The 15,909-nt window shown below is 37.6% G+C and overlaps 1 protein-coding gene across 1 annotated transcript; it reads right to left on the minus strand.

Moving 5' to 3' along the window:
• Nucleotides 1-5,118: 5,118 nt before the first annotated feature.
• LOC123869051 (ras-related protein Rab-11A-like) lies at nt 5,119-15,683 on the minus strand. The gene is made up of 6 exons (XM_045911788.1): nt 15,385-15,683; nt 14,818-14,939; nt 8,224-8,456; nt 7,648-7,763; nt 7,331-7,467; nt 5,119-6,479 (listed from the first exon to the last, which is right to left on the minus strand). Exons 1-5 carry the CDS (start codon nt 15,422-15,424, stop codon nt 7,337-7,339), a joined length of 642 nt encoding a protein of 213 aa, XP_045767744.1. The 5' UTR covers nt 15,425-15,683; the 3' UTR covers nt 5,119-6,479; nt 7,331-7,336.
• Between the last annotated feature and the right edge of the window lie 226 nt (nt 15,684-15,909).

Genomic DNA, 15,909 nt, shown 5'->3' on the forward strand with positions numbered 1-15,909 from the left:
AATCTCTAAATTAAAGCTACTAGCTTCTCCTTTCAGCAAAGGTTGCCTGGTAGAGATTGCTCTAAGCAATAAGGCCGCCTTTGCACACAATTGTTTTTTTTTCTGTTGTATTCCTTTACATGTGTTTTTTGTGTGCAATAAAGTCTTTCTATCTATCTATCTATTAAATTGACAGGTGAAATCTAGTGCTATCCTTTTCCACAGGGAGCTTATGAAAAAGATAGCAATACATTCAGATTTCAAACCCGTCATTTTAGCAAGTAGAAGCTGTAGATCCTTTGGCAGGATAGTTTTTAAATAAAAACACAAAGAAATTTACATTATATTTTATTATCTTTGTCTTTAATAAAGTAATTACAGATAGGCACTAAAAAAATAACCATGCATATGTAAGACCATAATACAAATAACATATTTCTTACAACGAACAATGCGGTACCTAACCTGTCAGGAGTGATCGGTGATGCAATGAGACCAGGCTGAGTATTGCTCGCGGGGCTAGGCTCCTAGCTTTCCCAAACTAGCGCTTATTAGTACAACGCTTAGCTTCTTTTTACAATGAAGCAAAAAGGTGCGGTTTGTATTGCCCATACATTTTTGTTTGCATAAAGCTGTCAGTGACTGCAAAAGTAAGTATATCCCTTCAAAATTTTAAGAATGTCCCGCTTTTGTTTAACACTATCTATCATGGAATGAATAATTTTGGGATAGTTACTATCCCGAAGCCCAAAAATCTATTGGAATTAAACGGAATATAACCCGCTAAACCGAGTTATTAATTTTTCTTCTTTATTTTTAATCTTTTAGAGTCACCGACACTTTATTTACACACTTTCTCCGTATAGGTACATATTACATACCGAGACTACTATCCCGACATTTCTCAAACTTGAACATGGACAAAAATCAAATGTCAAAAGCTCTAAAGACGCACGTGTCGTGTCGCCGTGTACGAAGGCACGTAATATCCGTAAACAACGCAAAAATGGTTTTAAAAAAGCTATCCCTCTTTTACTTAACTCGTAACTAACAGCTAGTGTTATGCGAAAACAATTTAATATTAGCTAAAGTAATGCCGTGAACGCAAAACAAGTAGACCAATCTGAACACAAGGCAAATGACTGCGCTTAGTACAAAAACAGATCTCAGCTGGGCATCAATACACAAGTATTTAAATAATTTTTAAATACACAATTTTTTAAATAAGTATTTAAACTATCGTGAGATGATCGTGAGTGATTTCCATTTCAAGTGTAGAATATACCGGCTATACTCACGTATTTAGTAGTTACACTCGAGACCCGGGTCGGGCGGCGCACTTCGTTGGTGCGCCTCAGACGTGGAGTTAGGAGACCTCGCGAGTGGGTCCCCAGAGGAGGATCCGCCTCGGCGGATGTCGCTGGCTGGATCGCGGTTGATTGCTTCGGTGTTCCCGTGACCCAGCCGCCAGGCGACGCGCAAGGGCGCCGCTGGGGTTTAGTGTTGCTTAGTTTATTCCGGTCGCCTCTCGGCCGGTGAGTCCCAGATACCTACCCTCAGCTGGCTGGCTGGCTGGTTGGTCTACGGCTGGCTGGCTCGCTTCGAAAACCCATCTGGGGTCTTTTTTCATAGGGACTCGGCTCGCTGCCGACCCCGACCCTTTGATAGGACCCCGGATGGGTTCGAAACTAGTAAGGCTTACATCGACTTAATACGTGAGTATAGCCAGTACACTCTATACTGAAATAATGCTGCCACGTTGCAATTTTAGATTCGACTACGTCTTGGTTTGCGATCACGGTTTTGGGTATTATTTATTAGCGCAAGATCACACTGGACCAAAAAAACAACAAATGAACTGACTGTCTGACTGTTTTCATACATTTTGGAAATCTTTGTATTGCCGGCTCGGCTTTGGTAGACACTGCCCTAATGTGGTTTGTGTGATCTTACATTTATTACAAAACTGTTGTTTTTTTTTTATTAAAACAGAATTATTGCTTTTGAATATTATGACTTTTTACAAATGCCATTGATAAATTCTAAGTATGAGGAATTAAAGTTGGTCAATCAAACTTAGTATAACTGCGTTCAAACTTAGAACAGGATGGACTTCCCGACACGTTGTAAAATATGTTTTGATAGTTGTAACATATTTTCAATGGATTTTGTAGTGGGGACAGATTATATCGATTGCGCACATGATTAGAGTCGTAAAATACAGACAATACACGAAACGTCATTTTTGTCTCGGGATTAAAAATAGACTATAGCTTACTTAGCTAGATTGAAAATGTACCTAAGTTAGAATATTTTCTATGACGTCACAACTCACAATATGGCGGAGGCTCCGTCCTGTTCTTGTTTGTGCGCATTATACTTAATACATTTTTAACCCGACTGCGTTGTAAAGTTGATTCAAATAACTATAAAAGTATAAACAAATTACTTGTCCTACAGAAATCACTAATCAAATTTAAAAAAACATCTCTTTACTGGCATAATTTTTTTAGACCCATTTTTTAATTTTGATTATTTAGTATATTTTATAACAAAAAAAATATTCACGAACTGGCTAGTTTAAACATTTTAATTAACTAAATAAATAGATATCATAATATTATCATCATATGTATTTTGAATTATCCACTAAGTCGAACAAAATTTTTGTTTCTTAAATAAAAAAAATCATACAATCTATCTGCTTTAATAATGACGATCGGTTTTCTTAGTATTCTTTCAAACAAATAAGAGCATTATTTCGATATGACCACTAAATCTTTAGGCCGAGATCTGTAGAGCATGCTATGGTTTTGCTCAGACTTTACTAAGAGTTAAAACGAGATAGACTTTTGTCAGTGACATAAATCTGTCTCATTCTGTCCGATAAGTACGATTTACCCTTAGAATAAGTACTAAAATCGTAATATTAACATGACAGTTAACACATAGAGCAAGAATGGCGCGTGAGTTCTCAAAATGTACGCACTATATACACGCGGGGTTTCAGCACCTTTTAACACCTACAATCTTGCTTCAAAAAAGATTCCGACGAATTGAAAACCTCTTCCTTTTTTGGAAGTCGGTTAAAAATTTCACCCCGTTACCAGGATTGGTCTTGTCATCTTTTCGTAAAGCTCATAAGTTATAGTACTATATATACAGGATGTAACCAGAACGCTAGCAAAAACGACGATAGGTGATAGTACTGATGATTACTGATAAGATAAATAAAACATCTGACTGACACTAGAGGTCAACGAACGTTCCGTAAATAGGTCACTCGAAGTCAATACCGCGTCGTAGGTGGGGCATTGACCCGAGTTGTGCACGCTATACAATGCGGGTTTGGAAAATACTAAATCACTAAAAGTACAAGATAAGGCAAATGGTTATTGGTATTGTGTTAAGGTAGTGTAATAATAACGCTAAGTTTTTGTTAGCGTTTTGGTTACACTCTGTATAGTGCTATTTTGTCCTATCCCATGTCTGTTTTTAACCCCCCACCCAAAAAGAGGGGTGTTATAAGTTTGATATGTGTATCTGTGTGTCTGTGTATCTGTCTGTGGCATCGTAGTTGCTAAACGAACGAACCGATTTTAATTTAGTTCTTTTTGTTTGAAAGGTGGCTTGATCGAGTGTTCTTAGCTATAATCCAAGAAAATCGGTTCAGCCGTTTGAAAGTTATCAGCTCTTTTCTAGTTACTGTAACCTTCACTTGTGTTATAAATTTTTAATTTACACTTGCGTTTGTCCTATTTGTTAGATTCGAAAGATTATATAGTGAAAGAACTAATTTAAAATCGGTTCATTAGTTTATCATATCAGATCATGACGAAATAGACTTGGTGTCAATAATATTACATTATCCGTATACTATACACGGAATACGAAGAAACTCGATCGGCACAATTAAACCAGACATACTTGTAAAAGGGTATAAGTTACACGGCTGTGTACAATATCTTTTTCAGAAGCGCCAAAATTAATCGAGTGCCTTGTTTTAGCTCCGACTCGAACTACGTGAATTGCCTCTCCATATTATCATTATAATATTTTAATACAGATTTAATATTTTTAAGGTGAATTATTTATAAGACACTTCATACGAAAAAAAAATTGAATGCTTAGTTAAAAACAAAATGGCCGTATGAGCACCAATAGCATAGGTTTTTTTTTTCAAAATCTATAATAAACTGCATCGTGGCTTATTCTCGAGCTTTCTTCGAATTATCATGTTTTATTTTTTGTTTATATCCTTTTTTAATGTTCCCTATTAGTGGACACTAAGTTAGTTATAATCTAATTAATATATAAGTTAGTATAGTTATAATCTAATTAATATATAAGGTTAATTATATATTAATTAGACAAATAATATGTACTGCTATTTCAACCTTACAGGTTTTGTAGTTTATTTTTAAAGTACCTGTGACACAGACATACATGTAAATGGACTGGACGAAATTATACTTAAGGGTTCCTGGTTTTACTAAACTAAGCCATAATTCATTTAACATTGGTTTCGTATCAAGTGTCTTATAATAAAGCTAACTTGGTTGTACACAATCTCTATACTTAACTAAAATGACTGCTCTAAATATAGTCATATCCCTTCCACACTGTTTCCAGAACAGGGAACTGTCAATTTAGTAGTTAGTAATGTGTATAACTCGTGCCAATATAAAAACGAACCGAAACGAAGCAGCTCTTATCTAATTAGCGAATAAGAAACGAATCGAAATGGAAAGAAGGTAATCATTCCCTCTCACTCACACAAAATACCTGTGTATAGTGTGCGAGCGAAACGGAATGGATAACAGAAAGAAACGAATCAAAACGAAGCGGTGCTATTCATTCCGTCTTGCTCGCATACTACGCACAGGTGTAGTGTGTAAGTATGAGAGAATGATTAACTGCGTCATTTTCGTTTTGCTTATTATCACGAGTTATTAAACCAAATTAGCAGTAAAATTTACCTCAGCACAATCGTTCCAACACTAAACATTAATAATTACACAAAGCTATCTACATGAGCCACTCGTCACTTCAGTGTTGCCAGCTAGTGTTCACAGTACACAATATTGCATTATTTTTATCTGGTAATACTATCCTAAGGTCTGTGTAGCTTTTGAATAAGACTGGACGCACTTTGGATGCGTTTTCGTACGAATTCGACTCGTACGAACATGCACGAACAATACCGATCTTCGAAGTATCATGGGAGCGCACAGACTGAGTGAAAGTTTAGATTTTATACAAGTTTCCAGCTCTGTAAAATATAGTGTCGTCCACAAACGTCACTTTTGTTTATAAATATACCTTCCAATTAGAAAAAAATTAAATATTGACAAGGTGCTTTTGGTCGAATACCAATCTTAACTGACTGATTTAAAAGTAAGTTATCTTAAAGAATGATGGTGAAAGTGTGCATACCCTCAATTATGCCTTGGGTTACTCTGGTAGATTTTCCACATTCATGAAGTGATATATTTTTCCTGAAGAAAGACCCATAAGTTCTACACATACAAATAGTAAGAGAAAAAAAGTTCCACACAAAAATGTTCTGGAGGGCCTCTTGAAAATTAAGGAAATTTTTTTGACATGATTTTTTTTTGTTCAGTGGCCATCTTTTTTCCACCGGTTCACCCAGTGGTCTGAGGTTTTGAAGATTTTTTGTTTTAGGACAATGCCTCTCCGAATGATAGTTTTCAAGCTCCCTCAGGGTACCCTAGTCAGTTTTCCACGTCCAGATCTTTCTATAGTTCTAGATGTTTAAGCATGTGGAAAGTTCACAAAAAAGTCCCATACAAAATTGTTCGGGAGAATCGAACTTGATATTGCTTGAAATGCGTAGAAGGCGCACCATACGCGGCCTATACGAACTTGTGACCGCGAACTGACAACGAAATCATAACACCAGTGAAAAACCTTACTCCAAAAGGTCTAAAGCGACGGGCTAAGCGGGTCGCTTAGGCGTTTCTCAGAGGTTTCGGCGTTTGTTTATCTTTTACTAGCGACCCGCCCCGGTTTCATACAGGTGCAATGTAGACACCTACTAATATGGTGTTAATGTGGATTGATTTTGTAATACATAAATAAAGAGGAACAATTCTATATTTTGTCATATTTCAAAGTAATAAATACATGCATTACGAAATTAGACGTTTACACATGCAACTGATGATGAAATGAATGTTGTGAAACTAATTTCGTAATGTAAATTCCGCTTAACAGTAACACTTTGCCCATCATTCTTTAGTTTATTAGAGACTTGTATTACAACTGCCTTAGCATTTTTACTAGAAACGTGTATAGATCAAACCTTGCTGGAGTGTAGTAGTTACAATGGCAGGTTGTATATGAAGTGCTGGCAACATGTCTGTCTGTGTGTATTGCTTGTTAGAGGTGGAGCCGGCTGGTGGCGTTTGGGAATGATTCATTAACTTGCGTTTGTATTCCGTTCACTTCTCTCTTCCACTCCAAAGTTAACTGGACTTCTGAAACAAAAACTTCACTTGAAACTTTCAACATTTCGTTTGATTTTTCCTGAGGTTTGAAGTCATGAATTCCTGAGGTTATGAAGTCATGAATTCCTGACGTTGTGTTGTCATAAATTCCTGAGGTTGTGAAGTCATGAATTCCTAAGGTTGTGTTGTCATAAATTCCTGAGGTTGTGAAGTCATGAATTCCTAAGGTTGTGTTGTCATAAATTCCTGAGGTTGTGAAGTCATGAATTCCTAAGGTTGTGTTGTCATAAATTCCTGAGGTTGTGAAGTCATGAATTCCTGAGGTTGTGTTGTCATAAATTCCTGAGGTTGTGAAGTCATGAATTCCTGAGGTTGTGAAGTCATGAATTCCTAAGGTTGTGTTGTCATAAATTCCTGAGGTTGTGAAGTCATGAATTCCTAAGGTTATGTTGTCATAAATTCCTGAGGTTGTGAAGTCATGAATTCCTGAGGTTGTGTTGTCATAAATTCCTGAGGTTGTGAAGTCATGAATTCCTGAGGTTGTGAAGTCATGAATTCCTGAGGTTGTGAAGTCATGAATTCCTGAGGTTGTGTTGTCATAAATTCCTGAGGTTATGAAGTCATGAATTCCTGAGGTCGTGATCTTTTGTCTTGCTATGCGGTTATTGTTTTATGAAAGACAGCCTTAGGTTGAAATACATAGAGCGCACTTTGGCTTTGCTTAGACTAAGATTCAGTTAAAACGAGACAGATTTATGCCAGCGGTATAACGCTGTTTCTTTTTAACAGTGTCTAAGTCTGAGCAAAGTCAAAGTGCGGTCTATAGATCTCAGCCTTAGTATTTATGTGCTGGTTGTGTGTGTGTTTGTCTGTGTACACACCTCGCACTACTGGCAGCACTGCTTGCGCACAGAGTCGGCGCCTGATGGCCGCACGTCGGCCGGCTCCGCGTCGGGCCGGATGACGTCACCTTCGGGCGGGTCGCGCATTTGCTTCTGCGATACGATCCTGTAGATCTCTGCAAACAAATACACAAACATACATACAATATGTTCAGTGCATCAAATGTTTGTAGCGACATAGATTTTTTTATTCCGATAGAAGGTAGCCCTTGACTGTGATTTCGCCTGGTGGTAAGTGATGATGCAGCCAAAGATAGAAGCGGGTTTACTTAGAAAAGTGAGTACAACGTAGTTACCGGTTAATATGTTCTGGAAGGCCGGCTCTACGTTGGTGGAGTCCAGCGCTGACGTTTCAATAAAACTGAGCCCGTTCCGTTCCGCGAACGCCTTCGCTTCTTCTGTTGGGATTGACCTGCAAACGTTTAGTTACACTTTCAGTTGCTTTACTAAATTTTAATGTGAAATCACAGCTGTCCTTTCTGGTAACTTTTAGGCCACCTTGTGTACCTACCTACCATACCCGCCTAAGGTGGCCTAAAAGTCACCAGAACATCTTAAAATTTACGAGACCCTTATACGAGATTTTTAGAGTCCTTGCTACTGAATTTGATATTCGGGGAATTGGAGTAGGTAAAGAGGCAGATTTGGCATTCTGGGAAATAGACGTAACAGTAGAGTAACTAGCGTAGTCGAGGAAGGACTCGTCGAAGAGTCTAAAAATGTCCATCAACCACTGTTTGGACCGGTAATTTTAGAAAATATTGGTCTATATCAACGTTCATATAGCCGCCTATGGACTATTCTCGCATCACGCTATCATCATAGTACACGCTCAGAATACACAGCAGAGTATTGTATTCTATAGCTCTCACCTAAGGTGCCTGAGATCGCTCTTGTTGCCCACGAGCATGATGAGGATATTCTGGTCGGCGTGGTCGCGCAGCTCGCGCAGCCATCGCTCCACGTTCTCGTACGAGAGATGCTTGGCGATGTCGTACACCAGTAGTGCGCCCACCGCGCCGCGGTAGTACGCTGACGTGATCGCGCGATACCTCTCCTGGCCCGCCGTGTCCCATATCTGGGCCTTTATGGTTTTGCCGTCCACCTTCAAACAACAGATGATACATTGATACAAAGACCGGCCCGTACTGTAGCGATGGGCGATTCGATTGATGTTATTATTCGATAACAATCGAATAACAGTAACCACTCGAAAATCTATCGATTGTTTTCGATTGTTAAAGTGCGCGCGCTATTGCAAAGCGCGCGGATCTGGGACGAATGAAATCGGGACGGGAACGAATCTAATGCTGATTTAGATTTTCGATTTATTCGTTCCACTGCCAGATCGTGCGATTCGCATTCGTAAATTTAACAATTGAAAACAGGATTTTTAAAAACTTAAATCTACGCGCACGAAGCCGCGGGAATCAGCTAGTAAATAGTAGTTTAAAACAATCATTAGTTATGATGACTTATTTATATAATATATGCACCTAATCAACCTCGTATGTCTATTTTTAGAAATCTCGGACGCCGCATGCTGGTTCAATTAAATCTAATCATCAACAATAGACTTCACACATTCCAAAACGGGCCCCTTCTTCTAGCCATAGTGATGTATTACGTTTCGAACAAAATAACTATGAAATCATGATCAAATACATCTGTTTGTTCAAAATCATTGATCGACTTCGATCCTTATGTCGTCAACATTCCATCTACACACACAAAACGTTTTGCACCATCATTCCTCATACCCATGGCTAAGGTTTGGAATACTCTTCCGCGATCTGTGTTTTCTACCAATTACAGTCTGGGTATCTGTGCTTTGAAACAAGAGTGAATAGGCATTGTCTAGATAAACGCGTCCCATCTTGGGCCACATCATCATCTTTCAATCAAGTGTGTGCCTATAGGTATTGAATAAAAAAAAGCTAAAAAAATACGTAGGCGTTGAATAGAGAACCTCCTACTTTATATTACAGTCGGTTAGTAAAATCAACAGTAGGCACACTCTAATCTAAAGTCTAATGTATTAATGAGGTATCTGTATAGAAGCAATTACGATATGAAAAAATTGAGAACGCTAAGAGGTCATATACGCATAATTCATAATGGGGTCATTGACACATCCACTGTGAGTTTGTGCGATTTGAATTTTTAATCGAAAGGACTTTCGGCGTTCTCTCGCGAGAGAACCTTTTTCCGTTACACTTATTGGTACATCTATAGACTAACGGAACATTTTTTGTATACTTTAGTAGGCTACTTGGCTCTACAAAGAAACTACTACATGGGTCTTACAAAGAAACTTGTAAATCTAATCGGCCATATAGTAAGAAGTTTTTGATTTATCGTGCAAAATGTCGGAAAAAATATCCGAGTACGGAACCCTTGTTGCGCGAGTCTGACTCGCACTTGGCTGGTTTTTTTTCCTTCTTGACCATTGACCTAGTGCTAATCGCTGACAGGCTATCTAAGTGGCCCACGCAACGTCCAACTCCTTGACTAAGCGACGCACTCGTCGACCACGCTAGGTTCACTGGGGACAACGCAGTGTCCACCCATGGAACACCAGCTGTCGACAGTGGACGCCAAAGGACGAGGCGGTGCTGGTGCAGGTGCCGGGTGGCTCTAATCCATATCCATACTGATATTATTAATGCGAGAGTGTGTCTGTCTGCCTGCTAGCTTTTCACGTTTCAACAGTTTAACCGATTTTGATAAAATTTGGTACAGTTAGCTGACACACCCCAGGGTGGAAGCTAACTATCAGGGACATAGGCTACTTTTCATCCTGGGAAATCAAAGAGTTCCCACGGGATTCATTCAACCGATTTATATGAAAGATACAGAAGTAGCTTGCATCCCGGAAATTGACATGGGTAACTTTTTCATTCTGGAAAAGCAGAGTTCCCACTGGATTGTTGAAAAAACCTCAATCCACGCGGACGAAGTCGCGGGCATCATCTAGTGAGCTACATATTATGACCCTTAATTTACATTCTGGTAATGGAGTGAGTACGGACATAAGGATACTTTTGTAACAGAAAATCAAGAAATTACCACATGATTATTTAAAACCAAAATCCATGGCGGATGAAGTCGCGGACACCATGTAGTTATTTATAAATCTAATGGTAAGATAACGTCCTTTGCCTATCGAACAAACAAGCTCTGTTGTATCGGTACTCTTGGGGGTTGAGTCTATAATAGACAACACGAAACGTTTGCTATGCACTTATCAAGGTCAAAACAAGGTTTGGTTGCTTTGAACTGAACAGGTTTTTTGTTTGACCTCCTCATTCTTGGACACGTCTGCTTCCGATGATGTATCTACAATCACTATACCATCTTACGAATCCACCAACTAACTATTATTGTCCTATTGTCAAAATTTTAACATAATGTATGATAGAAAGTGATGAGATAGCTTTAGGTCATCATCATCTATCCTTCGTCGGCTCACTACTGAGCACGGGTCTCCTCTCAGAGTGAAAAGGAGTTGGTCATAGTCCACCATGCTAACCAAGTGCAGATTGGCAAACTTCACACACCTTTGAAAACATTATGGAGAACTCGAGGCATGGAGTTTTCTTCGCCATGCATGCTGTTTACCTTGATACCTATTTAATTGCTCGAACCGCATATTATAATCCTGAAAAGTTAGAGGTGCGTGCCCAGGATCGAACCCACGACCTCCTGAATAAAAGGCGGAAGTCTTAATCAATAGGTTATCATCACTTATACAAGTAGATAAGTAACCCATGTTTTGATTGCACGAAGTAATGCCAGCAGTGCTCACCTTGGACGACATGGGGAGGTTATTTTAGTCTTGCGAGTTGGACACACCCTGCCAGCCGGCAGAAGTCTGTAAGGATTTTTTCCTCCCCCAAAGATAAATAAACCGGCCAAGTGCGAGTCGGATTCGCGCACAGAGGGTTCCGAACTTGGGTATTTTTTTCGTCATTTTGCACGATAAATCAAAAACTATTATGCATAAAAATAAATAAAAATCTGTTTTACAATGTACAGTTAAAGCCCTTTCATATGATACTCCACTTGGTATAGTTATCTTTGAAAATTGCAACGTTTTAATTTTTTTTTAATTGATATAATGACAAATTCACGGTTTTCGGATTTATTCCTTTATTTGTGCTACAAGACCTGCCGACCTGTCAAATTTCATGATTCTAGGTCAACGGAAAGTACCCCATAGGTTTTCTTAACAGAGACGACGGACGGACGGACAAGACAACAACGTGATCCTATAAGGTTTCCGTTTTTCCTTTTGAGGTACAGAACCCTAAAAATACGTTTGTTTTGACCCGCGATAGACGTTTTGTTTTGACCATGTCTAAAAAAGTTGTATGATTCATCATACCTAAATAGTAGTTACTGAAAACCAGAACGTATGTTAATAGGATCAGAGTCCTAATGAGGTCAGACACACATTCTGATGTAATTCGCATTACAAGCAATGAAAGCATCTCAGTGACCTTTGTTGTTATCGCGATTCGCGGATTTCACGTCAGAATACCATAATGTGGGTTTATATCTATGTGCATTTCTAAGAAGTGTGTTCCCACTAGATTACAACATGGGGTTTTTACAGGGGTGGAGATCAACAAATTCTAGAAAGACCGGCAACGGATTGGACATTTCCCCGGTGCTGCAAATGTTCATGGGCAGCGGTAATCACTTAACATCAGGTGATCCGCTTGCTTGTTTGCTTGCTATTTTTTTTTAGTCTTGTTTTTTTTTTTAAAGGCAACCTAGTGCCTGAGAGACGTGTGGCCTAGTTGTGACAACGCATATCAATCGATTGCGATTGTTAAGCAACGTTGACCCAAGTCGGTAACTGGATGGGTGACCGACTTTGGAGATTCGTATTTGGCCTTTTCGTTTCCTCCGTGCCTTGGAGAGCACGTTAAGCCCTCGGTCCCGGTAGTATCACCTGATTATAACTGTAAAAAACCTAAGAATCGAAATTTCGTTCTCTTAGTGAGTTGTATGTGGAAGGATCTGGGAACCCACCGCATTATTATCCCAGGAGAACTCCTACCATTATGTGATTAATGAAAAGAGCCACGACCCTCAGCAATGAAGGAATATGACTATAAAAACCCTAGTTCCTAGTGGTAAGAAGCAGTGATAGCCTATTGGTTAAGACTTCAGCTTCCTGTTTGGAGGAGTCCAGAGTTCAATCCTGGGCACGCATCAAATGTAGACTAACCCTTTTCATTCTGAGGGAGATCCATGCTCAGTACTGAGCCAATAAGTTGTTGAGAAGATGATGATAATGAATATACTGGAGTAACCAACCAGACCTTTACCAGTTAGGTAGTTAGGTAGTAGTTAGTACCAGTTTTGGTTATTTACTAGCTTTGTAAAAACTTTTAGGTTAGGAAATTGATTAAAAACCCTCAATCCTTGTCAGCTTGGGTGGCTTGATAGGATTCTGGAGAAAGCTCAGCTGGTTGGAATGATTCGGCACGAAGCTGCATTGCAATCTCACATACCCTGGACTAATATGTCTAAGTGTGAATAAGAAACCCAGGACAAAAAGAAGATAACCCTGGAATAGTAAGGGTGTGAACAACTGTAATACTGTAACTGTATAGAACTGGCCAAGTTTTTAACTTCAATATATTATGAACTCTAAATACAAAACATAAATAACCAAATACTATATTTGGAGAGGAGCCAAATATGTCACAAACTTTACAACAGACCATAGCCACCCTTTCTAGAGCACTTATAAAGGAGACATTTCCTCTAATGGGATTTTTATAGGACAAATTAAAAAAACACCAAACAGTCTTGAGATAAATCAAGAACTCATAACATAGTAGTGATAATAAAACTACGGAAATAAAGTATTTTTAGTTCTTTGTGCTTTGATGATTCATTGAAAAATGACATTGTAATAATATCTATAATTTTTATTCATCACAAATGTATGACTAATTTATTTTTTGTTAATGGTTAGATTGAGAGGTTACCTGATAATACCTCCAAACTAAAAAAATTGTTAGCGTCCCTCTGTGTACACTTCATTGTCTGTCAAGACTCAATACCTATCAAGGGAATCAAACCCTATAGGGTACTTAAGGGGCCCTAGAATCATGGAATTTGGCAGGTAGCAATGTCCTATATCATAGCTAAAGGGGGAAATCCAAAAACTGTGAATTTGTTGTTACATCACAACCAATATTAATAATTCTTGAAAATTCAACCCCTAAGGATGAGGGGTAAAATAGGAGTTCGAAATTTGTGTAGTCCATGTGGACGAAGTCACAGGCATAAGCTAGTATCAGCATAAGTTTCATTTGGCCGCACCACACTATACGTAACCACTGTGAAACACCCCGCTACTCCTGAATGAGACCTTAGCTACCATAACAGATGAAAGTACACTTACATTCACATTTCACTATTTTAATAAAACATGAGTAAAAATCACAATAACTTAAATCATTATGCCCAGTTATGATTAATAGATTAGCATGAGCAAATCAGATGTAGATAACAAATTATATCTAACATGAGATAACTAATTGCATTGGTTAGTTGTAAGCAGATACATGTTAATTAATTTACCAAAATTAATTACTTGAAATCAGTTGAGTGAACTATACAATAATATTTTGATACTAAAAGTGATTTAGTTTTAATAGCAGAATAAGTACTTTTATCCGATTTCTCTTAAATAAAGATGCTAAGGTTCACTTCATGATAGATAAACCAAACATAAAGGTTATTGTGGTTATTGTCATTATCTTAGAAAAACTGTTCATACACTTAAACAATAACAATGTTGTGAAACAAAGAAGCAGATTTTAAATTCCTTACATACTATGTGATTCACAGATCATACAGCTAAAAACAAATATGTAGCTTTGTCTTCAACTTTGCCTGTGTGAAATTCAGCTTGAGATATTTCTAGACCAATTTGGTCAAAGTTAGAGGATACTGAAGTCTAACTTATATGCTTGGAAAGATAGTGACTATTTTTTTTTGTACACAATCTCTAACAAAACTAAGTTAACAGGCCTAAATCTAATGATATCCCTTTCCGCATATGAAAAAGAGAGCAATACTTTTAGACAGATTTAGCATGTAGATTGTAGGATGTAGCTATTTCTGATGTATGTAATCTCTAAAACTAAAATTACAGCTCATATAGTATTGCTGTCTCTTTCATGATTCATGCTGAAAAAGACAGGATCAGATTTAAACTTGTCAATTGAGTTCAGTTCAGAGATTGAGTACAACATCAGTGGAATTATTGTAGAATGTCTAACCGCAGTACAAAGAGAGAGAAGCTACAACAACAACAACCACATTGTGTACTACATACTAGCCACAATTGTTCTGTGTTAACTATAGTTAATCAATTTTTGCATAATGCCAAATAAACAGACTAACTTACATTGTGTAATAAATAGTAGATTATTTACCTCTATACTTCTTGTTGCAAACTCCACACCTATTGTAGATTTTGATTCTAAATTGAATTCATTTCTAGTAAAACGTGAGAGGAGACTGCTCTTTCCGACTCCCGAATCGCCAATCAAAACAACTGTAAAAAAGCACTGAGCTAAGTATATTAAGTTTCAATAACTTCGCAAATAACAACGTAAACAAAACAATAGTTCAATATTCGTACTACGATCCTCTTTTGGCAAATAAATTGATCTGAGATGACTGACGAAGGTGACTCATGGTGTACGAAACTACCTATATAGAAAATCGATCAGCAAGAACCTAATCAGCTGATATCAAACAAAGCGAAACTTTCACCAAACTCCAAAATGACACTTATCATTTATGAATTACGTGAATTAACCTCGCTTTTACTAAATTCTCATTGAAAATATGCGAATAATTCGATATCCAAGTCAATAATCTACGTCATTCCAAACGAAACAATAGTCATCGTAAAACCAAAAACTCAACAACTTATCAACTATAAATCATTCTTATAAGTTTATAGTAGGTTTAGCAGGCATTAATACTAAACTTACCTTTGAATAAATAATCGTATTCGTCCTCTCTTGTACCCATTTTGATTATTACTAGTTGTTCCTTCGACGTCAAAATCGGTCAACTAATAATGTCAAGTTATGCGTATAGTAAACAAAATAATTGTACACAAAAATATCACAGGCTTTTTAAACACACCACAGCTCACAAAATATCACTTTAACTATCGGATTAATTGAAAAAAGACGGGTTTAAAACTAAATTAAATCCTAAATTGTCACTGGAACAAGATGGCGGATTATTTTACGCCCCTGTTTTGCGTTCAGAAATCAAATGTTTTTGATTTGACGTTTTTGTTTTGTTTTGACGTTACACTGAATGCATTATGTTTCCTTCTACGCATGTTTTTTTTGTACAATCTTAAATCTTGTTTTAGTTTAATATAACCAATTATATTATTATGTACTCTGTAAATCAGAATATTATTTCAAAATGAATCATCAACATTTAATTGGTTTCGAGATCAATGTTTTTTCATTATAATATCATAACATGAATTTATTACG

The sequence above is a fragment of the Maniola jurtina genome, chromosome 10 (assembly GCF_905333055.1).
Source record: "Maniola jurtina chromosome 10, ilManJurt1.1, whole genome shotgun sequence".
NCBI classification, from domain to species: domain Eukaryota; kingdom Metazoa; phylum Arthropoda; class Insecta; order Lepidoptera; family Nymphalidae; genus Maniola; species Maniola jurtina.

What these genes read in the sequence shown, in the direction of transcription:
- LOC123869051 (XM_045911788.1), bottom strand. Translation starts at nt 15,424, where the DNA reads ATGGGTACAAGAGAGGACGAATACGATTATTTATTCAAAG. An exon ending in AGCGATCTCAGGCACCTTAG is followed by an intron (nt 7,764 to 8,223) that starts GTGAGAGCTATA and finishes AAACGTTTGCAG; the next exon opens with GTCAATCCCAACAGAAGAAG. An exon ending in CTTCCAGAACATATTAACCG is followed by an intron (nt 7,468 to 7,647) that starts GTAACTACGTTG and finishes ATTTGTTTGCAG; the next exon opens with AGATCTACAGGATCGTATCG.